The 25,949-nt window shown below is 37.8% G+C and overlaps 1 protein-coding gene across 7 annotated transcripts; it reads right to left on the bottom strand.

The window, feature by feature from the left end:
* Nucleotides 1–1,521: 1,521 nt before the first annotated feature.
* Zn72D (Zinc-finger protein 72D) lies at nt 1,522–23,700 on the bottom strand. 7 transcript variants are annotated; one of them, XM_089642612.1, is made up of 20 exons: nt 23,560–23,700; nt 23,164–23,315; nt 20,927–21,129; nt 20,003–20,168; nt 18,792–18,894; nt 17,275–17,410; nt 15,980–16,238; nt 13,382–13,701; nt 12,519–12,632; nt 9,717–9,896; nt 9,267–9,458; nt 8,539–8,690; nt 7,727–7,925; nt 7,520–7,640; nt 6,266–6,375; nt 5,872–5,967; nt 5,378–5,530; nt 4,930–5,025; nt 4,708–4,783; nt 1,522–2,193 (listed from the first exon to the last, which is right to left on the bottom strand). In XM_089642612.1, the coding sequence occupies exons 1-20, from the start codon at nt 23,607–23,609 to the stop codon at nt 2,126–2,128; spliced, it is 2,946 nt and encodes a 981-aa protein (XP_089498738.1). In that variant the 5' UTR covers nt 23,610–23,700; the 3' UTR covers nt 1,522–2,125. The 7 variants fall into 7 exon arrangements, 6 of the variants coding, with proteins under 6 accessions (XP_089498738.1, XP_089498748.1, XP_089498785.1 ...); XM_089642622.1 differs by having other exon boundaries at nt 8,539–8,687; XM_089642659.1 differs by having other exon boundaries at nt 13,382–13,653.
* Nucleotides 23,701–25,949: the final 2,249 nt, after the last annotated feature.

Genomic DNA, 25,949 nt, shown 5'->3' with positions numbered 1-25,949 from the left:
AATTTTATTTGAATTTTTTTATACAATAGAACTATTTCCACTAGTTGCTAAGATTCCTACTAATAATGATTATGGTGTACATGGATACATCATGCAATTTCATTTTTAAAATTATTTCTGTATACACATACTCTGCCGTCGTAAGCAAGAAGGCAGCTAGGAATTTGCAAGTCACAATCTCTAGCTGCCTTTTGGTTACAACGGTAGTCCTGCTATGAACTGTTTCAAATAAATGTACCCAATGTCTAATCTATCTATGTATTAATCAGCCACTCTTCACAAATAAACCACTCACTAGATCGATATCTTCGGGCTTTTTGTATGAAACAAATTTGACCTAAAAAACCATAGATATGCCAATATGTATATAGACAGTAAAATTCTCATTCGGAGCCTACTTATTATACTATACACAAATGAAAAACTCTGAAAGTTTATTCCATAGACTTTTGGTGGATATAGATGGGCAATCATATGACGTCAAAATTATTTCGGTTCCAATTTTCGATCAGAGTTATACCAAAACCTCCTAGATCACAAGGCCGGGAGACTGAATCAAATCAGCCTCCTAACTTGTATAGGAACCTCCAAAAAAAAAATAATTTCAAAATTAACTAAAACATTTTAACCTCTCAGACATAGAATTTTATTTATTACGTGTCCCTTTGAGAACTGTCAGCAGAACGTGATAATTTTTGTGTTATTTACGAGTTTTACTAAAAGCTTCATAACTCACATTTTGGGAAACGTAGCCTCATTCTAAAAAATGTTTTGGAAAGATTATGAAATCCACTATTGCATTGTGTTGTTATACGTAAATATTTGCGTTTCTAAATATACATTTTATGAAAACGTCAAAAATGTGTAAAAATCGCTTACCATTATTTCAAAGCCTTGAAAAATGTACTTTTTTCTGAGTAGTATAAAGAAATAACACTTTATATATTGAAGAAATATATTTAAAAACTATTAGTCACCTCAAAATATTAACCGTCCAAACTATAATATTTTTAATAAATTATTTAGAAACGCAATAAATTATTAACGAATATCTTGACAGTTTCAATCGGCTTAGATAATGCACCTCTACGTTCCATAGATATTCTTGAATACAGACGCGTAGCGTCATTCATTATCGATACTCTGTTTTTTAAATCATGGGAATCCGTATACTAGTGATGGAAATAAATCAATTTTTGTAAAATCTCGAAAAGACATTCTCATGTCTTGACCGCTATTATCATATTTACGTCTCTTGACGTTCTAATGTTCTGAGTGGTTAAGATGTTTTAATAAATACAAGCTAGGAGGCTGCTTTGAATTAGTGTCCCGGCCTTGCGATCTAGGAGGTTTTGGTTACACCCCCCTGTCACTGTTAGATGATCCATACTAGGATGCCCATTTAGATCGCTGTGACAATAAATGTAAACAGGAATCGAACCTGCAATGTATGAGCTCATCAGTGTCTTAAATGCTGTACAGGGGGTTGAGAGGGGAACAAAATTGAAGGAATAAAACAAATTTGGTTGTATTCTAAAGTTTATTGACCACATATGTTATTTATGATTAAATAAGAATATTTTTGATAACACGTGTGTTGTGTGTGTGTTACGCTGAAGTGTCGAGTTTAAGAATATTAATAATTATATGTCTTAAGAGATAAGGGTGCTCGATATAACTTCTACAAAAAAACAATTACATATTCTTTAACCGTTTTCCTTGACTTCTATGACAACAGTAATTTAAAACCTCCAACTACTTATTTCCATCTAAGACTAACGATACATTTATTACTTTATATTATTTAAAAAATAGACCTATTTTGCAAGGCATCAAATAAAGTAGTAATATGAGAACGGAGTGACATGCTTTCGTTTGAGAAATTAAATTTCGTAAATCAAAAATAAAACCATCTTTCTTCCATTAAGAAATATCAAAAGCATATAAAAAAAACTTAAATAAAAGAACCTAACATACATATGTATTAATATGTTGGAGTTTTATACTTGCTAGTGCAAATATTATCACAATTAAAATAAAAATAAGTCAAAGTTTTTAGTAAAAAGGTATTATTCAATTAGCCACTCTACGAGTTGGGTTTTGGGTTCAAAGAAGTGTGTATTGTTTATGCTGCGGTGGTCTCTTCTGTATCCATTGTCTCCTGGCCTTCGGTCTTAACCATCTTTCCGTCCACTGGGAAAATAAAGGCAATATTAATAATTATTACGTACGCAAACCACAAATTGCATTCAATTGATAGGGGGAGAGATAAATCAGGGGGAATGAAAGATGGAGTCTGTTGGTATAGACCAGCGGCCGGGGATTTTTTTTAAACCATTACTCCAAAATATTTTTGCCTAAGTCGATATTACCCCTTCCCCCCATTTTGAAAAGAAGACAATCAATGTATATTTAAATAAACATTATTTATGGAATTAATTTACAGGGAAAAAAAAGTTACATGAAAATAGTAAGTATGTAATAGACAAACAAAATAAAATTCTCAAATTGGATCAAACAAAAATTCAGATTTTCAGGTATCCCTTTCAGTTTTTGGAGAAATGATGTTGCTTCATGTTTGATATAATTACTTCAAAATTGAGACTTTTTGATGTAAGAGCAATTTGAATACAGTCTTCGGCGTTTAATCGATTTCTGTTCTTCGTTTTTATGTTCATTAGAGTGGAAAAGCCTTGTTCACAAAGATAGGTTGTTGCAAATAGCAGCAACTTTTTTACCCCCTCCTCATGTGCAATTTTGAAAGCCTTCGTAGCTTTTGACATCCAAAAAGACGACAGATTGGCTTTGCTCTCAAATTGAATACGTGCTTCAGTATTAGATCGAAGTTCAAGTATTGTTTCTGCCGAACCCGAAGGTTCTTCTGGTATGTTAGCAATTTCACATTTAAAAGGATCTACAACCCAATTGAAAGTATGTACAGTAGAACCTCGTTAATTCGAAATCCAGCGGACATCAAAAATCAAATTTCGAATTAACGAATTCCCACGTAATTCGAAATTTTATGAAAAAAAAAAAAAAAAAACGCCGAAAATCGATTTTCTCGGCCGCCTCTTTAAATCCGGGTGGTATTTTAGTTGTAAATTCGTATTAATACCAATTATTTCTTTATTTTCGCGGTCGATTACCGTAGCGGCCGGCCCTGTAAATTCAGATATTCGCAATAAATTCGTAAAAATGCTATATATTTACGCGTAAATCGAGATTTTGCTGCCGATTTCGGTCGCGGCCTACCCTTTAAATTGAGATATTCATAAAAATACGATATATTTCCGCGTAAATCGAGATTTCGCGGTAATTTTCCGTCGCGGCCGACCCTTTATTTCAAATATCTGAATTTGAATTCGTAAAAATACGATATATTTCCGCGTAAAACGAGGATTCGCGGCCGTATTCCGTCGCGGCCGGCTCTTCAAATTCAGATATTCGAAATAAATTCATAAAAATGCTATATATTTACGCGTAAATCGAGATTTCGCTGCCGATTTCGGTCGCGGCCTACCCTTTAAATTGAGATATTCGTAAAAATACGATATATTTCCGCGTAAATCGAGATTTCGCGGTAATTTTCTGTCGCGGCCGGCCCTTTATTTCAAATATCTGAATTTGAATTCGTAAAAATACGATATATTTCCGCGTAAAACGAGAATTCGCGGCCGTATTCCGTCGCGGCCGGCTCTTCAAATTCAGATATTCGAAATAAATTCGTAAAAATATGATATATTTCCGCGTAAATCGAATTTTGTCGGCAGTTTTTCGTCGCGGCCGGCCTTTTAAGTTCAGATATTTGAAGCAAATTCGTAAAAATATGTCATATTTCGGCATGGATCGAAATTTTTCGGCCGATTTCCGTCGCGCCGTATTTTTTCAACGCGGATATTCGAAGTACAGTTAGTAAAAATACGATATATTTACGCGTAAATCGAAATTACGCGGCCGAGTTTCGTCGCGGCCGACCCTTTAAATGCAGATATTTGGCGTAAACTCGTAAAACTACGACATATATCCGCGTAAAATGTATTTTCTCGGCCCTTTAAACTCGGATATTCGAAATAAATTTGAAAAAATACGACATTCCAGTGTAAATCGATTCAGATTTACAAAATAATAATACTAATTAGGACGATGTATAACCACGTAAAAATACATTTTTCGGCGTTTTACCGCCACGGCTGACTTTTAGATTCAGATTTACGAAATATTATGATTTATTTTCGCAAAAATCAAATTTTTTCGAATTACACGAACAAATTTTCGTGCGCGGACAAAAATAAATTTCGAATTACGAATTAACGAATTTCGAATTAAAAAAAAAATTGTATGAAAAAATTTTTCAGCGGAAATTTTTTTTGCGAAAATTTCGAATTACGCGTTTTTTCGAATTATCGGGGTTCGAATTAACGGGGTTCTACTGTATATCAAGATCTGGAAAGCAGTCAGAGAACCGTTCTCTGAGTTTGGTAAGACGTTTTATAACTGTATCCTTGATGTCATCAAAAGTAATATTTTTACAGTCTTCCAAAATAGCAAACTAGACAAATTTCCGTATTACCCCAAAAAAACACTTTTACCCCATTTGGGGTAATTTACCCCGGTTCCCCGACCGCTGGTATAGACTGAAGTTGTTACTGTTGGCTAAATTTGATGACCAAAGGAAGAGTTAAGAAATAAAGCAGAAGAATTACAAACCTTCCCCTCCCTCGGTCTGTGATCGCCTCCTCTTGCGAGATTGCCAGGGACGTGGAAGCGGATCCATGTCCAACACCTGCAACAATCATAATATACAAGTAAAGAAATTGCCTAGTTAGGATAACACACCGATGCTACCGATAAATCAGCATACCTACTTGACTAGATAGATTGACGAGTTGCAAATATTATCAATTTAGTTGATGGAAGATATATTATTACCTTGTGAATCTGTTTGAAAGCAATCTGCCTCAAGAACTGTTGCGCTGATGCAGTGAGATCCTCACGCCTTTGTGGGGATAGATTTCCCACAGCATCCTGGAAAATAAGGTGATGATTAGTTATACGTTAACTTGTAAACCTCTTCCACAAACTTGTGTTTAGAACCGAGACCAAAGTAATATTTTTCTGGTGTAAATCAATACATGCAAAACCTTGTGAAATAGCTGTATGGCTTCAGGGCTAATGAAGAAATTAATACAAAAACCATGCAAGACTATCGGATCTTACTATAAGTGAATTCATATTTTATGGTTAGATTTAAAAAAAAATTGTATCAGAAGCACAAAAAAAAAAGGTTTTTGCACACAAACATATGTACATTATAAAAAAAGGTTGGATAAAAGAAAACAGAAAAAGGTTTTAAGTGAAAAAAAAGGTGTGTACTTACAATGTGCTCCTTCTCGCAAGGATCCAGGATGCCTGGTCCAGATTCCAGAAGAAGGCCACCGGCTACCACCTCCATCACCCGACGGAGGCACTCTCCGGGGGACAGCGGGGCCCCAGCACTGCTTGTGGCTTTCTCCACCAGCAACTCCATGGCCTACATACAATTAGAGTTCATCAGAACAATCAATTATTATTCATATGCATATCTGGGCTCTTTACTGGACGCTAAGACAGTAACATTGACCACTATGTACACATTGGGTAGGGATTTGCAAATAAAAGGCTGACTTTGAAATAGAATACAAGTAATTGTCACCACTTTACAACAAAGTGCCATGTTGTCCAACAAGCTGGGTAAGATATAAATAGAATACAAGTAATTGTCACCACTTTACAACAAAGTGCCATGTTGTCCAACAAGCTGGGTAAGATATAAATAGATGAGCTTTACTAAAGCTAGTAATACTTGATGAGAATTGTGTTTATTAGACTTACCCAAGCGTTGAGCGGTGTCCAGGTGGGAATGCGACGGAGCAGATCTCTCAAGATGCGAATGGTCATGACACAAGACTGCAGGTTGGCTGCCCTAGCCTGCACACAAGAGAACATTAAAGCGACTGAACAGCTCGCACACCTTCGCTCAAGTGCCTCCATTTTATTGCTGTGTCAACATGGACAGAATTTCAGTCACTCCCAAAGAGCATTGCAATCATTGGATGACATCAATTAATAATGCAAAGTGTTTGTTTGCTAGTTTATAAAGTTTGTTAAAGATTGGAAGAATGATAATTAAGAGTTCCAACCATCTTGGGTGGAGCGGGAGCAATAACAATATAATAAACATGGCAGTACGACTTGGTGAATAGTTGGAGGTGTTAAATGTCTGTACCTGGAACCACTTGGCGTGCCTTAGGGAAGCCAGAGCGTCGAGACACTTCTGTCTGGGAAGAACGTCCTTGTCGTCTCTCTTGGGTGTTTCTGCACTCCCGACACCGACATCTAACGGTAAAAGGGTGTTTGACCATTTATATGTAACGGGGCAAACATCAGGAGCAGCCAATTAATTATTCATCAAAACTTTGTAAAAACAATCTAAGTTAACCAAAAAAAAAAAAAAACTAAATAGCGGTAAAAAGAAAAGTGTATATAAAATGGAAATGATAACTATCCCCCTATTATCAGCTAGTCAGCTAGAATCAGTGTAAGAGATTGAGACCCTACAACGGTGATATGGATGTTTGCCCCACTACGGAAGTATATCACATGGTACACTGTGGCCAACGGGAGAGGCTGGCCCAGTAAGCGTGATATAGATGATCAAAAATCCTTTCTTCTCTGGGACATGATAAAATAACCTAAAACTATAATTGGAAACAGTGGCACATTAACAACAGGCTAAATGAAATCACGAACAAAGTATCTCGCCCAAAGTTGCCGAGATTCCACCACACCCTCGTTCGTGTGTGGAATCAGGAATATGTTGAGCAGATAACTTCGAGGCATATTGACAAACTGACATATCTCCCCTCAGATCTCTGCAGCAAGCACTCATGGCATGGTTTTACTCAAGTACGGATTGCTGTTGCTGTTGAAGCGGGCATTATCAACTACAAGTATATAGTATAGGTATATAACACATGAAAAGACAATCAACAAAACATTAAGTAAAATAATACAAGTACAATATGGCAGCAAGTTGTTGGTAAGCAAAGCATGTTTAGAGCTAGCCACAGAGAAATCAGTCAGCTTGCACAATACAACACGAGATCAGAGATGATGTGAAAAGGAGATGAAGAGTGAGCGCCCACTCGGACCGAAGACTTCCAATGAAGTTACAAACAATTTCAGAAGACGGTGCTTGAGAGGTCCGTCGTTCCAAAACAATACTTAACACCACTAGTGATTCCAATACGTGAAATAGCTTCGTCAGATAATTTGTTCTTTTTCGTGTAGCCTTCTCGCCTGCCCCTTATTACCGATTTCGAATACCAATTTCAATCAGATCGCATCATAGTACTGAAACACAGTAACATGTGAATGGACATTATTTAGGAAACTAAATATAAATCACTTCCTAATACTAAGTGACATGAAATTGGTGTATCGAAGATCGCTGTGGTTGATAGAAGGCCATTACCCTTACCATTAGGCTCGCGCATTACGGGGGACGTGAGGCTGACTAGTACCGTGATGTTCCCGTCAGTGATGTTCACCGCTCCCTCGGCCGGGCACAGCTCCACCTTGTACTTGAACTCGTCTGTAACCTAAAAGACAGAAAAGTAGTAATGACTATGGTCCTGCCACTCCCATGGTGGTAATGTGCATTATTTATAGAGGTGATGAATGGTACCTTGGCCAGATGTGCTGGCAGCTCCAGGGCCACACGCTTGAGGAGCGTCATGGTGGGCTTGTCAGCGCACAGCACCACCAGCCGCACGCTGCGGTCGCCCTTCAGCAGCAGGCCCTTGGCCAGCAAGCCCACGCGCATCACGCCCTTCAGCACACGGACAACCCCACCCCCACCTTCACCCTCTTGGAGGAACGAGAACCTGCAAGGGGGATAACACATTGGTATGGAGTTAGATATAGCTGGTAGTTCCATACTTAATACAAACATGGAGCCTCCTGCTTTTATTTCTAATTACTTTGTTTCTATTATATATGTTATATAAATATAGCACCACTTCTCCTATCTTATAGATGACCCTATAAAAAAAGAGGTTACAACAGAGCTTTCAGAGTAAAGGAAGACATAATAATTTATGCAACATCTGGTGGCATAAAAATCAACATAAAAAAATATATATTAAAAAGAGAGGCTGGTTTGTGGAGACCCTTTGACCTCTCTAACTGGTCCCTCGACCCATCGCCTTGTGTCACTCCTGGACACACTGATCCTTAGCTTCCTACCCAACCCTCACCTCACCCTTTATGGCATTTTTTTTTGTAAATAAGCCTCGTCCGAGTGTTTATGAAATTGGAATTTTTTAATGTGATTGTTTGAGTTGTTGTAAAAACTGAGTGACTTAGAATACTTGGCGCAATATTTTTTTAAGGAAAAATTTGTTCTGGTCTTGATAGTGCTTTATATTTTTAAGCGGATGTTCAAGTGGATGTGTACAATGATTTGTAAAGATGTAAAAATAATATGTAGTAACTTACAGCTGATTATCGCGTCCGTCTTCTTTGGCTGTATTTTCTTTAGCTTCAGCTTCATCCTTCTTATCACCATTGAGATTCGCCGCTTTATCAGCGACAGGTGCTGCCGCTGCCGCAGGTTTAGGAGTTTCCGGTTTTGCTACAGTGGCAGGCTTCTGAAATAATCAGATTTAATAAAAAAAAAAACACACACACTGATAACAATCATCTACAGAACTAAGGTTAGGATGTTTGAACCCTTGGCATAACCATGTTTATATGATTGAAGATGAAATCGACAATTGGCTCCAATTTTAATTTTAGACTTGTTGCTGATTTCAGCGTTTGAAAAAATTCTGATAAATTATCAAATGGTTATGCTGCTATGCTAGACGACTTTCGCAATTTGATCAAAAACTGTAACGGGTTGTGAATCGGTGGTCAACAGGGGACCGTTCAAAATATCTAAAATTGAAAATAAAAGTGTTTAGATATGCATGACCTGATACTTCCCAAAATTACCTTTTCTCACTTTCTCAGCTTTGCAACATTTCCCTGTGCGGAATCAAATACAGTGAAACTGTTTTAAAGATTTTCCAAGGGACCGGAAAAAAAAACTTCTAGTGGGATTATTTGTATTTCAGTCTTCAAAAGACCGAAAAACAAAACATCAAGTGGATATGTACAATGATTTGTAAAGTTGTTTACTTTACCGTATTTGGAGTATAATGCAGAGAGCTAGCTGGACGAACCTTGGCCGGAGTGTTGGGCGTCTTGCTGAGGGCAAGCTCCGTGAGCGTGTCGGACAGGGACTTGAGGGCGCGCTCCGTGTGTGACACGACCCGCTGGATGACCTGCAGCTCCTCCTCAGCAGGGTAGATTTCTCCGTGGCGGGACACCATGTGGCGATCTTCAGCCGACTCTGGACGGCGACCTCCCATCATCTGTACAATAACAAAATCACATTATTAGAATATTTATATCGGCATTTATAGTTATGAAATAAGCATAATCAAGAAATGAATAGGATTGAGGGGAAGGTGCACGGACGCACATCTTTCGCCATGCGCAGAATGGGTGCGATTAATTACTGGTTTGCTGGTGGCTTTCCACACTGTGCTCGCCTCCACCAGTCCATGTAAGAGTTGTAGCGCTGCCTCTTTTCTAGCTCACACAGCATAAAGGGCATGTTGTGTACTCACGTGTGGTCCGTTAGGGTGGTGCGGGCCGAAGGGGTGCATGAGCGGAGGCGGGCGGGAGTGCGGCGGGGGAACAGGAGCGGCCCGCCTCCACCAGTCCATGTAGTCACACTCAGAGTTGTAGCGCCGCCTCTCCTCCCAGTAGCGCTCCTCTTCCTCCAGCTCGCACTGCATAAAGTCCTGCTGGAAAAGACAAATCAAATATGAATTATTTTACATTTCTTCTTGCGAAGCTGCCACGTTGCTGAGCCACCTCCACTCCTGCATTGCACAGAGAGACGTGGACAGCAACGCCCCACCCCCTTTAGCTACACAACATACCCCAATTGGGGATGCCAGTTCAACTGTTTTGGTGTTTACAGTCTGCGACACGATCCTTGACCTAGTCCAAGGTAGTCAAAATCTTGAACTTTGTGGTGTTTGGATGAATCAAGAATTTTGTAGCAGATGGGATGGTGTGCTCGTTTAGATACAAACACTTTCATATTACAGTAGAACCCCGTTAATTCGAACCCCGATAATTCGAAAAAACGCGTAATTCGAAATTTTCGCAAAAAAAAATTCCGCTGAAAAATTTTTTCATACAAAATTTTTTTAAATTCGAAATTCGTTAATTCGTAATTCGAAATTTATTTTTGTCCGCGCACGAAAATTTGTTTGTGTAATTCGAAAAAATTTGATTTTTGCGAAAATAAATCATAATATTTCGTAAATCTGAATCTAAAAGTAAGCCGTGGCAGTAAAACACCGAAAAATATATTTTTACGTGGTTATACATCGTCCTAATTAGTATTATTATTTTGTAAATCTGAATCGATTTACACTGGAATGTCGTATTTTTTCAAATTTATTTCGAATATCCGAGTTTAAAGGGACGAGAAAATACATTTTACGCGGATATATGTCATAGTTTTACGAGTTTACGCTAAATATCTGCATTTAAAGGGTCGGCAGCGACGAAACTCGGCCGCGTAATTTCGATTTACGCGTAAATATATCGTATTTTTACTAACTTTACTTCGAATATCCGCGTTGAAAATATACGGTGCGACGGAAATCGGCCGAAAAATTTCGATCTATGCCGAAATATGACATATTTTTACGAATTTACTTCAAATATCTGAACTTAAAAGGCCGGCCGCGACGAAAAACTGCCGATAAAATTCGATTTACGCGGAAATATATCATATTTTTACGAATTTATTTCGAATATCTGAATTTGAAGAGCCGGCTGCGACGGAATACGGCCGCGAATTCTCGTTTTACGCGGAAATATATCGTATTTTTACGAATTCAAATTCAGAAATTTGAAAGGGCCGGCCGCGACAGTAAATTACCGCGAAATCTCGATTTACGCGGAAATATATCGTATTTTTACGAATATCTCAATTTAAAGGGTAGGCCGCGACCGAAATCGGCAGCGAAATCTCGATTTACGCGTAAATATATAGCATTTTTATGAATTTATTTCGAATATCTGAATTTGAAGAGCCAGCCGCGACGGAATACGGCCGCGAATCCTCGTTTTAAGCAGAAATATATCGTATTTTTACGAATTCTAATTCAGATATTTGAAATAAAGGGCCGGCCGCGACGGAAAATTACCGCGAAATCTCGATTTACGCGGAAATATATCGTATTTTTACGAATATCTCAATTTAAAGGGTAGGCCGCGACCGAAATCGGCAGCAAAATCTCGATTTACGCGTAAATATATAGCATTTTTACGAATTTATAGCGAATATCTGAATTTACAGGGCCGGCCGCTACGGTAATCGACCGCGAAAATAAAGAAATAATTGGTATTAATACGAATTTACAACTAAAATACCACCCGGATTTGAAGAGGCGGCCGAGAAAATCGATTTTCGGAGTATTTTTTTTTTTTTTTTTCATAAAATTTCGAATTACGTGGGAATTCGTTAATTCGAAATTTGATTTTTGATGTCCGCTGGATTTCGAATTAACGAGGTTCTACTGTATATCCTATTGATGTTAACACATTGTGATCGGGCAGTTTTCGGCCGCGTACTAGTGCTGGTAACGGGTGATTTTTTGCGTAATTTCGCGCTAACATAGACCTCTAGAAAAATTGCAATAACTTCAAAAATATTGTTTGATTTCAATAATTCTTTTTGCAAATTATTTATTTTATTTCATTTTATTTTATTATATTTAGAAATGTATTCTTCATCGTTAAACTAGTGCAGAATTTAACATAAAGTAGGAACGTTTTGAAAAAAATAATATTTTTTTTATATAACATCCTTTATTTTACAAATTATACACAAAAAATATTTCTAAATGTAAAATAAAAATTATTATTGCATGGCTACAACCCTACAGACGCTATATAGCGAAAACTCAAGTATATTGGAACCCGTATTTTAACGTGACCCGCGCTCCACTAACAATCTATCAAACACGTATAAATACGTGATCCGCTCTCTAGCATCAATTTGCTAAAAACGTATTAATACGTGATCCGATTACAATGTGTTAATACAGGAAATGTTTTAATTCATTGTATGTTACAGCGGTCATGTCCTGTATACGGACGTCACAACAGTTGTCTTACGTATAGGAACGCCTAGCATCGAAATGTCACGCCTAAGAGTTAAACGAGGCTCTAATCGCGTCTTTCTGGCATATAGATTGTAAATATTACCTATTTGAAGATTTTGTGAGAAGAGAATGACTTAAAAAACATTGACAAACATGAAATGAAGTTAAAAAAAAAAAAAAAGTGAATGAAAAGTTATTTGTCTAATTGTACGAATGTAAAGGTAAACATTTATGACTTACTTTATGCATACGCCTGCGGGCCCAGAGTTCATCGAGCATCCTCTGCATCTTTTGTCCGGGCATCTTTCTTTGGCGGAGAGAAGGTTTCACATCAACCACTAGATCTGGCTGAACCTGGAGACAACAAATAATAATACAACATTTGATATTCAAAAAGTTATAGAGAATACATTTTTGAATGTTTCATACAAATTCAAATCACTTGAAAAATGGAACTCTTGGCACAAGTGCCAGGCTCGACAAATTCCTCAAACCTTTTACTTCTAATCATTATGTTTTTGGATCAGAGAGAATAACTCAAACTTAGGACGGGTTGTTTCGGAGAATTTGAACAATTCATCAAATTTCAACGTTCATTTTCAAGTTCTGTGAAAGATTTTTTCAAGTTCTGTTTTTATTTCAGTTTTGTCAAGCAACTAGCCTACAATGATATAATAACAGAACTTAAATAGGACTTTCACAGAACCCGAAAATGAACGTTGAAATTTGATCAATTGTTCAAATTCTCCGAAACAACCCGTCCTTAGAGTGCTTCAGTTACATATGGTTAAAAAAGCAACAAGTTCTCTAATGTATTGGAATATTTTATTAATATCTTAATATGAATTCTCCGGTGTTGCCCGGGCTTCATGCAGAGTTTTTTTGAAGATTTCTTGACCCTCCTCTTGTTTTTATTTTTTTATTAATTTATTTCTAAATTCACGCCCGGCTGGGCTTTTACGTTTTGAAGGTGTGCAAAATTTCATCAACCTCGGAATAAAATTGTAGATATGTATTTGTATCAAATCCATACCACCCGCCCGCCACAAACAGAGTCTCCTTTGTATAGATGATATCATAAGTTTTGACAGCATAAAGTTAACCTTTTTCTTGTACTGAAGACGATGTCTGCGCCCCTTCATGTGCATCTCCTTGGCGTTGGGATCGTTGAACCTGCAGTCGCACAGTTTGCAGTTGAAGCTCAGCACTTTCCCATCGTCTCCCTTGATCTCCTCGATGTAGTCCTGTCCCACAGGCTGCACCTCGGCTTCGGGCTCCGTGCCAGAGGTGTCTCCGGCGCCCTCTCCTTCCGCCTCGCCCATCGCCTCCGTGCCCGAGGCCCCTCCTGCGGCACCTCCCACCGTGCTGAGCCCCCCTGAAGAGACAAAGTTGATCTTAGCTGTGCCCGTCACGGTTGCTTTCTCTGCAAGGTCAAGGAGAAATGACGGGTTAAGGTTTAGGACATCATCATACTTCATTAAAGGCGCTATGTATAGCCACTCCCCCTTTCTCAACTTCTTCTAGCCTCTGGATGAAGATATCAATCATCTCCGGGCGCTTTTCTGTTATGTGCGCTGTTTACAGGAAGGCGGGAGAGGTTAAAACGAAGCACTCTAAAGTATGCCTTAAGCTTGGTGTTTTCTATCATAGAAACAAGTCAAACCGATTAAAACCTCTGAATGTCTCCAACAAAAGCTGCGAGGACAATTTGAATCAAACTCACGCTGACAATTCTAATACTTTATGGACAAAGAAAGCACCTTACATCATTTGTAGACAAGGAATACAAAACAACTTATGCATCGGTGAAGTGCCATTGTTCAATTTAATTCCTTTGCCATTTCTAACTTTAACATTCTCCCTGGATAAATAAATAATTACCTTTTAATTGTGCGTAAATGTCTACTGCCTAATTGTAAGTAATAATCTATTAACCATTGCCATTAAAATTTCAGAAATATTCATGGCAGATCACGCCCCAATATTATAACCAGAGACAAAAAACCACCAAAGGCACAACCATGCATCTATAGTAATACATACTCATGTCAAATAGTACAGGATACTTTTCTGCAAACATTTATATCACACAACATTTTATGAAACTATGTAAAAAGTATAACCGTCACGTGATGATTTGGCCACCGCAGGAGACTTGGTGACCTCTGGAGGAAGGCATTAAATCATCCAAAAGGTTAGTTCTTCTCCATACCAGAGCTTTTATTAAATTAAAGGGTAGTAGTCGGTTGTTAGTCGGGTATCTAGTTACTACATTACTAGTCTTCAAATCTAGTTACTAGACATAGCCAAGTTAACGAGGTAACAGTTAGAATGAGCAATGAGATTGGAACCACATGGGTAAAATCAATAATGTTATTGAAAATAAATTATAAATGAGGAAATATATTTGCGTAAATTTAGACATGGGAGGGATGCAAATATCATGATGAACTCTTTAAGGATTTGAGAAAAGGCCCCTAAATATTTCTTCCAAAAATGCTAAAACATTATGTACATATTACTGATCAATGAAATGCAATATTAAAGCTTCCGAAAAACTGAAACTACCAAATTTGTTTTTATATTTATACAACCCGATTTAGATTTAAAATAGTAATAATTATGAATTAATTTACTTATATCAATGCCATGCTTAACATAACTTAATCTAAATTCTGCAAATTTTTTTAAATGAAATTTCATTCTAAAGAAATTACTATCCATTAAGGTTAAACGCAACGCTCGTTGTATTCTACGTGTTCACAGATGGCTTTAATTAATTAATTTTGTTTAAATACGCTTTTGCAACGTATTGCTTTACAGTATTAAGACAAATTATTTGTTTGCTCCCTCATATACGCAATATGAATATGAATAAATAGTTTTGTCCATATAAAAACTCAATTCTATCGAGAAAGGCATACAAATACAATATTGGATTGAATCATCGGTAAAATATTGTATTTGTGTGCCTTTCTCGAAAGAATTAAGTCTTTAAACGAACAAAACTATTGATTCATATTCATATTGCGTATATACGGGCGCAAACAAATGATTTGTCTTAATATTGTAAAGCAATACCTTGCAAATGCGTATTTAAACAAAATTAATTAATTAACGCCATCTGTGAACACGTAGAATACAACGAGCGTTGCGTTTAACCTTAACAATCAATTATTTTCGTACTACTCATGTACCATGAAACCATCACACTTTTCATTGTTTTTTTTTTCAGTTACTTGAAAACCAAAAAAAAAAAAAGGTTTTTTGTTTGACCGAGGATTGAACATTCCTCCCCAGGAGCTGGAGTCAACCGCTCTAACAACTGAGCCAAAAAAGATTGGTATTTCATATATTAACTGCTGAAATGTAATCATATTTCAGAGAACTGCGTTTATGTCGGCATGTGCATGCGTGATTGCCACCAAAAGTTGATAGAATGCATTGCCATCGACAACGAGTCTGTCTGCGAAGTGTCAGCTCAATCGGATTTCAGGAAGTGGATAATTTCCACTTCCATGACTTGCATTGAAATAAGAGGTTTTAAAAAGGTCAAATTTGCAGCCCACATAACAAGTGTGTGAAATTTTCATAATAGAAAGAAACTAACTATGCGTAACAACTGTAAACATGGCCAATAACGTTACTTCACTGGGTTGTTTACAAAACCATTTAAGATTGATATTAAATTAAATAATTACCTGCAGCCCCGACAACTTTAGGCTCCTGCGATGGTATCGGCTTACCCAGCCGCGTGTGTAGCTTGACAACCTTCTGGTGCTTAATACCGCGCACATGCGCAGCGTATGCATCATTGCCAGTGCATGTGACGTCGCACAGCTCGCAGCGGAGCGAGTTGGTGGCACCGCGGCCGGTGGTGGAGGCAGCAGTCGCCGCAGTCACTTTCATGCTGGCTTCCTTCTTCTTGTGCTTCTGGCCCTCAAGATGCTCACGGTATGTCTACAAGGAGGGGAGAGGTCAGAATTAAATAATCTGCCATATTATGTCAGAAAGGATATACACACTAGCTAAAGAACAGCCATAAAATCATAGGGAGAATAAATTCTTAGGCATAGTATATCACCAATGTAATTAATAAAGTGTCAATAATAATAATGATGATGTTTCTGATCTAAGAGTTGACTGCCCCAGACCAGTGTTTTCCGAGACGCACAGTTCAGAGATGTAGGGTGGGGCCATTTCATTGATGGATTTAACCCTTGGGACCTTCTAAGACCCAAACAGTCCCAAATGCCGTGCGCGCATTATACTCTCCTAAGACCATATTTGTCCCAGAACGACTGCACATTATTAAAATGCATATATCTCTCTTCCTCTCATCTAAAAATTAATTATGTCTTTAATGTCAGAAAGAGAATGAAATAGTGCTTGTTATTGTCTTTGAAAAAATGGAAGCTTGTAGAAGGTTCGATCCGTGCAAATCAACGTCTCAAGGGTTAAACACCATCCAGCACAATTTTTACTGGACTGATATTTAATGATACTATTATTATTAATATTAATAAAATAAAGAAGTGAATAAACAAAGCTCTAAATGTGACACCAGAATAAGGGGGGACAAAAAGGCTACACCATATCACTCGCCTTACAATCCCATACTGACAGATGATGTGTTATAAGTGTGGGTGTGGCGATTTGCCGTGATCAGCTAGCCAGCGGTATTTGAAAATGAGGCAACCCCCTCTCCCGCCGTAGCGGTCAGATCAATTTAAGGAGCGTCATGATCGGCTATCAGCTGAAAAGGTCTGACCCCCTCTCCTGCCGTAGGGAGAGCAACGTTATAGCGTAGTGTGATACCTCAACATACGTCTCAATGCATTATGCTCATCATTGAGCATTCTATCTAGATTTTTACTTTTTACACTAGGATCTGGATATTTTTTTAGATTTCTGTGCAGTGAAATTTTTTGTAAGATTAATTTAGAACACCGCCCGAAACTTCAATAACTTTCTATTATATAGGAATAATAATTACCTGCGGTCCAGCGCAGGAAATGCGACAGACATCGCAGTAGTGCAACTGCTGGGGCTTCGGGGGCTGCTTGGGCCTCATACGGGCCCCACCAGCTCCGCCTCCGTTTTTGTACCCCTGCCAGCCACCTCCGCTGCTCCTGTAATACAACAATATGCATTGTAACATTAACCCCATCTTACTCTTAATGATTTAAAAAAAAAAATAGGGGAAACTTGTAGAGGAATTAACTTTGTGCCCAACATAGCATTAATATTTATTAATGGAGTCAAAATAAAACTTATATCCTTGATCATTATGCTTCGACGTTTTTCAGGTTTTTATTTTTGACAATATAAATATTATTGCCAACAATTCTGCTCTTGCAACATTCAACTGTGTTATGAAATTGTTCCAAATCATAGCAAGATAGTGCTTGCCCCCACGCGAACGGCGTCTTGCGGCCACTATCAGAATTAACGGCGGGCAAAGGAGTTGATTCCCCCCCCCCTTTTGAGCACAAAAGCTGCTAGCCACCGGTCGTGTGCAACGCGCTGGCCTTTCGCGTTACGCGAAAGCTATAAATCGATTAAAATAGTGTTGATATTAAAGTCACTAGCTTTTAACAAGAATTTGATGGACGCACTTCTGTCTGGATCCTGCTACGAATCTGGCCAAAAGAGCTAAAAATGCTGAGTCAGAATTCAGATGTTAATTGAATATGATGGGTTAGTAAATTTCGTTAACAAGGGATCAAATTATTAACAAATGCAAACCTTTTATGCATTGTTTTACAGTAAGTATTAATTTATGATATTCCAATATAATGTTACAACATGCCGTTTTGTTTGCATTCCAAATAAGAAGATCCATGTCTATTCATTTTGTAAGGTGCCTAATTTCAAGCTTCAACAATTTAATTCAAGAATTAAGCAACATTTGGTTAAAGAAATGGGCAGATTGTAACAGTAAAACGAGCATATAAAATTCTCACATAACCCCTCAGGCTTCTGGCTTATTCTGTCAGAAGTTCAGAGTATTTCCACTATGCAATAAAATCTTACTATTTTACTATTATTTCCGAACGTATCCGAAAACAAAAAACTATTTTTTAAAGGTGAAGGTTTTTTCAAATCAGCTCAGTAACTAAAATTATTGATAACGAAAAAAAAAATTTACTAGACAAATGCATTACGAACGTTATTGTCACCAAATAAAAATTATGAATAAAATAAATTCAATTTTTTTTTTCAAATCACGGTCGGAATCCTTGGTTGTACATTTGAATTGTTCTTTGGTTAATTTCCAGATTTTAATACAAAGCGTGGTGTTTTCTCTTTCTAATACCGTTTAGATTATATTTCTCACCATGACAGCAAAGGAGATGGTACTGTTTACTGTTACTGGTTGTACAAAATATTCAGTAATTAAATAATATGCAGTGAAGGACAAGATAGATGAATGAAGGGATAAGAACTATTGGTGGTTGGGTAACAACACAGAGGTGGGTGATTTGAGCATAACAAAAAGCATGAACATACCCTCCCGCAGCCCCCTTATTTTGCTGAGCTACGTACATTGTTGCGGCGCTGTACAGGGCAGCGTCATAACCCGAATAGGTGGTGCTGCTGGCTGCTGTTGTTTCTGAAACAATACTCACTTATAACATACATTATAATATAAACTATTTGTCAAATACACTGATAGATTCGTATTTCCCACAAACAACGAGTGTGTGTAAGGCTCCGTACCCACTCTCATTTAAAAATCAAACGACGAAAAATCAGATTTCGGATGCCCCGTTCCCTCTCTCATTTAAAAATCATTTGAATAAAAACCCCGCTTCCTTGCGACTGGGGAGGGGGCAGGTTGCTGGGTCAGGGTTTAGTGGGGCGCATGTTGAAACAACAAGTGTAAACAGCTTCGTAAAAAATCTACAAGCGAGCGAGTTCTGACCAGATATGTGCTTTATTTCAAATAAATCCATTTCAAATGGAAATGCAAAATGGGTATTTTCCATTTTGCATTTTAAATGCTTTTCTCAATGCATTTCCATTTTAAATGCTTTTTTGCAACATTCTTCCTACTATCTCCACTCATCTTTTTTTCATAAGCCCCAAATATCAGTTGGTTCTCAACCTCGCTATGAGAGATAATTTACATTTGTCAAGTTGCTCCCTGGTAGAAGCCCTGGCAATGGAGTGATACCATTACAAAAAATACTGATTCAAATACTGAACATGGGGCCATGACGCTGTAATATAAAATGTTAGAGAGCAGTTTCTATGTTTTTACGTTGGCAACATTTGTCCTGCGCAAATTTTTTGTGGTTCATAATCCGTAGTCGTGGCATTTTTTGATTTACCATCATGTAATATGTTTGTTCTACGTTGATGTCCATTATTAAATGACAAAACTGTTTAAAAATTTTATAATTATTTTAATTGTTTGACCTGAGAAACCATTTTGCATTTTCAATACATTTTGAAAATAGGTATTTTGCATTTGAAATGCTTTTCTAAAAACCATTTTGCATTTTCAAATGGAAAAGTTTTGACTCATTTCCATTTTGCATTTCAAATGGTTTTGGGTACCCATTTTGCATATCTCTGGTTCTGACACAATTTTTAAAAGGAGGTTCAGGGGCGATATGTCGGATAAGCATGAATCGCTCCATATAACCTCTACAGTAGTCTACAGCCTTCGATTTTTACAGAAGTGAGATCAGAAAAGACAAATGCTCGAGACTTACGTTTATTGGGCGTGGTGGTATTGTGTTGGGTGTTGGGCTGTGGGGGCGCCGCCGGGTAAGACTGCGAGGGCGGGTAGCTTACAGTGGCTACACTGCCCCCGCCGGCCCCGTACGTGCTGCCGTACTGGGTGGCCTTGGCTGGCTGCGCTGATCGGGCTGCGTTGCTCTGCGATGACAACAACAAAAACACATTAGTCAAATTCTGCAGTGGTCACGATTGAAGTTGATAATTAGGCAACGGATAATATGCCGTAAAAAGGAAATAAAAATAGAGCAAAAATAATTTTATATAGCACATTTTAGTGTTCTTAATGTCATATCACGTCACTTGGAACCAGTGGGACTATGGCATCCCCAGTAGGGGTATGTTGTGAAGCTGGTTTTGGAGAAGGAGACGTGCCCCTAGGACAAGCACACTGTTAAAAGCTTAATTGTTAATGTCGGCAACTTGTCATTACCGTGAACTGTTTTTTGTTTGTTGGCGATCTGCAGTCATGCTCGGAAACAATGACAAGTTGTCGATATTATTGATAAAATATTTTTCTATTTTTATCTACTCTGTAATATTTTATTTAGTTTATATTAACATCTTCCCAAAAATATTATTGTTATTTTTGAATATTTAATACATGGATGTGTTATTTGAGCAAAGTTTACACAAAGAATGGTTGTGGGAAATATGCTTAATTAACAAGTTTTAAAAAGTACTATTGGTCAGCAAATACTGACATCAATAATATTAATAAAAAAGTTAACGTAGAGTTCTACTACAAATTCATACAAGTACTTTCATTATCATAGAATCTATCCAACCACCTTTGGTGAAACTTCACAGGTCACATATGCGACATCCGCCTACGGTGATAGCTGCTGATGAACCACGTATGCAACAGCTGGGTAGCTAATTGGTAGGGTTTGTTTTACCTGGGCGTACGATGCGTTGGTGGTGTACGCAGGCTTAGGAGCCGGGGCGGGTTCGTACTGCGGGGTCTGCTGCTGCGCGGCGGGGTACGCCGTAGCGGCTGCTGCTGCCGCCGCCTGCTGGTAGTACGCGCTCTTGCTGGCGTCGTACGTCTGCTGGGCGGCTGTGCGACCGTAAGCTAGTTGGTATGTTCCAGCTTGAGCTCCTGAGATTGATAAAAGACATTTAAAAATAGTTTGCCAGATTTAAAAAATGCGAAACACCTCGTTCAAATGTTAGATTTGGAATAGATAAGCTCACTTACAGTGGGCTTTTGTCTTTCTGCATACATGGACATGCTGTTAACCTATACAATGCTGGCTGTTTCAACGTAATCTATCCTACCACAAAGCACGTTTTGACACAACGTATGTGTTTTTGTGAAACTTCATAGCCGCCAGTGTATCACATATGCAACAGCCGAGTAGATCAGGTTAAGTCTAATACATACATTTGACAGTGTTTCATGATAACTCCTCAAAATGACAATTCAACACACCTTTAAAAAGTGCCATAAAGTTATGAAAAGTAAAACAAGAACTAGGTTAAATAGTTGCAAATGTAATCTAGTTTTTATTTTATCACTTTTCATAACTTTATAGCACTTTTTATAGGTGTGTTAAATTGTCATTTTGTGGAGTTATCCGGTCACCATTTGACAGTTCAAAAACATATTTATTTTGCTTATTAACATTTACCATTTTGGCTCCTTTTGATACAAATGAACAAAATTAATACAAAATTTTGGTACATACAAACGATTATCAACACTTTAAAAGGAGTGAATTACCATTACAAAGCAATAAGTCGAAAATAACAGTGACTTAGCATAAATGAAAACTGCTTACATATTCAAATGAAAACGGTTCTGTTAAATTAAAACAACATTGCCATTTTTTTTTGTGAAATCAGGTTTGTTCCAATTTTCAAATCAGTCATTGAAATGTCACCAACATTTCATTTGAACTGCATTTTATTCAGGGCACGTAATTCATGACTCCGAACACTCACAAGCCTGACACTGTCTTGTTTTGGCAAATACAGATGAAAAATATCAGAATTGATCAATAGAAAAGTAAATAACTGCTGATATGACTTTAAAACATTGAAAAAGACTTTGATGTAGCGATTGACACCAAGGGCCAGTTGTTGGACAGAATTTGAACAGTTCATCGATTTTCAAGTTCTGTGAAAGTTCTATTCAAGTTTGGCTAATATTTCAATTATGTGAAACAACTGGCCAATAATGATACAATAACAGAACTTGAATGTTACTTTCACGAATTCACATTAACCGTGTCTATTTTCTGTATATTTACTTAGGTTTGTAAATTTTCGTGCCCAAAAGTATTATCGTGATTTATTTTTGGGTTATTGTGCCCTGTTGCGCAAACTCCTTTTGTAACCAAAGTCTCCGACACTGTAACGCCGTCCGAAAAGTTAAATAAAGGAGGCAGCACAACACGGCATAGTACTTAACAAATTTATCACAATAATAGGTTCGTAGTTTATTACTGATGTTTCAGCTTTCACTTCAGTTAGGAAGATGCAGCACGGCATCAGTTACAAGTAGTTTAGTTTAAATTATAACCAATATTTGTTGAATCACCACCGTTGACTCAATTATGCATGATGCAGAATGAATGCAAAATATTTAAAAAGTTTGTAGAATGCCAATGAATTGTTATGTCAAGTTACAAAGGATTTTACTTTTATATTTGTTTACGAAAAATAATATTAAAATCACTATTTTCTATAATCGTAAATTCAAATAGTCGTTTATTATTATCATTAATTTGAAATAAAGGTTATAAATGCATATTTAAAAACAGTAGTTGTAGATAAAAGTTTACCAAATAGATAACAATGCAATTTTAGGGGGAGTGGCAACGCTGTACCACACTTGTGCTAATAATGATTAATACCACTGTAAACAATCAATGTTATGTTTTTGTGACAACGAAAAAAGGGAGGGGGGCATTGACATCTGTATCAGATAGACATTAGTATTGATTGAAAAAAGCGTCTGTGAAATTACAAATATGACAACCATTATGAAACTTTTAGGTAAACGCACCAAGGTGAAAATTAAAACGTAATTGGAAGACAAAAGATGATACGACGATTTGGTAGACACTTTTTCGATATTGGAGGTAGGCGGGATTGACATTTGACTTAATGAAAAGGGTAAATAGGCTACCTGCGTAGGTTCCCTGAGTTGCTGCAGCCTGGTAGGCCGTGTCATAACCCGCGGCCGCAGCCCTTTGGGTTCCGTAAGTAGCTGCAGTTGCAGCGGGTGCTACTGCATAGCCAGTCTGTCCACCGGCGTACGCGGCACCAGCTGTTGCAGTCCTGCAATAAAATTTAACTTTCGTAAATTAATCACTTCAAAATCACTCTAACCGGCGATTAATTTATCACAATTAAAATTTCTCTAATGCAGACAAATCGATCGCCGATACTAACCGGCCACCATCTTGCTTTGCGGCGCTTCGTAAATCGACAAAAAACTGGTGCAAGACACTATATGCAGTGGAAATTCAGCACTAACTAATCAGTAGCACGAAGAAACTTAATAAATAAAAGTTAATCATACCCGTACTGCGTTCCACCATGAGTAAAACCGAAATAATTATTTGCGGCCATAATTCACATACGCGATATGGCACTAAGCGCGTCAAACGGAAAGATGGCGCTGGGATTTTACCGGAAACAATAGAGAAAATAGATTGGTGTGTCAACACAAGATAATTGAGAATACTGGTTGATGGTGTAAATGTTGCCTGTAACAAAAATAGCTGGCGACAAATAATCACTATTTCTTGTTCAGGCGGCTACAAAAGGGACTATTTTTATTTTTCTTCTATTACTAAAGGGATGGTTGTGACAGTGTAAATATAAAAAAAATATGCAAACAAATAATATGCCTTGATATGTCCCTAGGTATCTACGTGACTTGAATTCACAGAAAGACCAAAGAAACACGTGCGCCAGCATTTGTCTCTGTAATTTCACACGCAGATTGAAGCGGCAGTCCGGATTATTAGACCTTAAATATTTAGTCAATAGCCTGGCCGGAACCTGCAATAAAAATTTAGGAAGCCAACTTAGAAATACACCCATAAAGTCGTAAATCTGAAATGGGTGTATCGTTAAGCCAGCGACCCGGCAGTAAAAATCTTCGCCCAAGGCTAGGCTATTGCAATTGTTTGAAGGTATTTTGCACAAATGTAATTTTAACATCTTTTAAAATAATAATAACTCTAGCGGTGAGGATGGAGATACCAGCGCCACAGACTCAGACAACGTACCAAAGTGGTGTAAAGCGGAACCACTTTAGTTCCAGCACCCCACGACAGGCGCGCTACGGTCGCCAGATTGCGCAGCTGACAACAGATTCCATTCCTCAACAGTTGATTTTTTGGCACTGGAGAGTCATAATCTCGCCCCCCCTTGGGGCGGTCGCCGAGGCGCCTCCGCCCAGGAAGCTGCCCTCTCGGCGGTCACGATCTCGCCTAGTTCTCGACAGTTCCCATTCCGCACTCGACAGTCATCGTCTTGGGAGTCATCATCCTGCTCCCCCCCTTGGAGCGGCGCCGAGGCTCTGCCGACTAGGGAGCTGCCCTAGCAGGAGTTACCGTCTCGTCTCCGCCGAGAAACTTCCTGCTCTCCCCCTTGGAGCGGCGCCGAGGATCTTCCTGCCAGGAAGCTGCCCTCTCAGGAGTCGCTGTCTGCTGACTCCGCCCTTCGGAGCCTTGGCCCAGGCTGAACTACTTCCGCCCTTCGGATCCAACCCAAGTTGCCGCTTGTGTTGTCGGTGATAAGTGCGAACGTGGAGATCCGCGGTTCCAGATAAGAATTATAATTTAAGACTATTATTAAGCCTAGATTAAGACTAACCCTTCTTTATATATTTTATTAAATAAATTTTAATAGTGTTTGAAACTAAGTAAATTCTTTTTTTCACTCGTTCCTCCTTTTCTTTTACTTGAATAGTATTAATTATTAACTTCCATTAAGTAGAGTTATAACAGCCTGAATATTGTAAAGCAATACCTTGACACAAATCGCATTTAAAAATAAATTAATTAACGTCATCTATCTATGAACACGTAGAATATAACGAGTTTCGCATTTAACCTTGAGGCGATGCCATACGTAGTAATGCAAAATCATGTGTTTTTCTTTTGAAAATTTGGTCGCCCAGAAATGTTTCAGATGCTTTAATTAAATATTGCGAGTAGAATACATCTTGGCCTTTGAAATAATCGAGTATTTTTTAGATAAGTCTTTTTATAAGCCCAGAAAAAAATAATGTAAAATGAACGTCCTGAACATCCACAAAATAAAATAAAAGGCACTTTTTGGCCATGTTTTATTTTCTTGCATAAATCAAAACAGGCGGATGGTGTTAAGCGGGAATTTAAATTTTTATTTTATTTTTTTTATTTTTATTAAAACACAAATAATATTGTTTACATCACTTTATTTCGATACAAAATCTCAACATGTTTCATGAATTTAAACCTTATCGCCATATACGTAAGGGTTGTTATTGATAGCGGCTAAATTTAAAATTTTACACGACGTAGTGCATCGCTTTAAGGTTAACCTAACCTTAAAGTTAAATGCGAAGTTCGTCATAGTCTACGTGCTCATAGATGGCGATAATTTAATTATTTTTACTGAAATACGCTTTTAGTAAGTATGCTCTACAATATAAAGACGAATTATTTGTTTGCGCCCGTACATACGCAATATGAATATGAATAAATGGTTATGTCCATATAAAAACACAATTCCTTCAAGAAAGGCAAACAAATATAATATTAAATATGATTTAAGATTTTCACGGCCAAAAGTATTTTTGTTATTTGTTTTTGGGGTATTATGCCGTGTTGCGCTAACTCCTTCTTTAGCCAACGTTTCGGACAGTTGGCTAAAGTTGCTAAAGAAGGAGTTAGCGCAACACGGCATAATACCCCA

This window comes from Hesperophylax consimilis, chromosome 2 (assembly GCF_061612785.1).
Source record: "Hesperophylax consimilis isolate HC1 chromosome 2, BYU_Hcon_1.0, whole genome shotgun sequence".
Lineage (NCBI taxonomy): Eukaryota > Metazoa > Arthropoda > Insecta > Trichoptera > Limnephilidae > Hesperophylax > Hesperophylax consimilis.
The sequence above is the reverse complement of the archived record's forward strand: the minus strand, read 5'-3'. Positions and strand labels throughout refer to the sequence as shown.

What these genes read in the sequence shown, in the direction of transcription:
- Zn72D (XM_089642612.1), bottom strand. Translation starts at nt 23,609, where the DNA reads ATGGCCGCAAATAATTATTTCGGTTTTACTCATGGTGGAACGCAGTAC. An exon ending in CGCCCAACACTCCGGCCAAG is followed by an intron (nt 8,691 to 9,266) that starts GTTCGTCCAGCT and finishes TGATTATTTCAG; the next exon opens with AAGCCTGCCACTGTAGCAAA. An exon ending in GGCACGCCAAGTGGTTCCAG is followed by an intron (nt 5,968 to 6,265) that starts GTACAGACATTT and finishes TCTTGTGTGCAG; the next exon opens with GCTAGGGCAGCCAACCTGCA.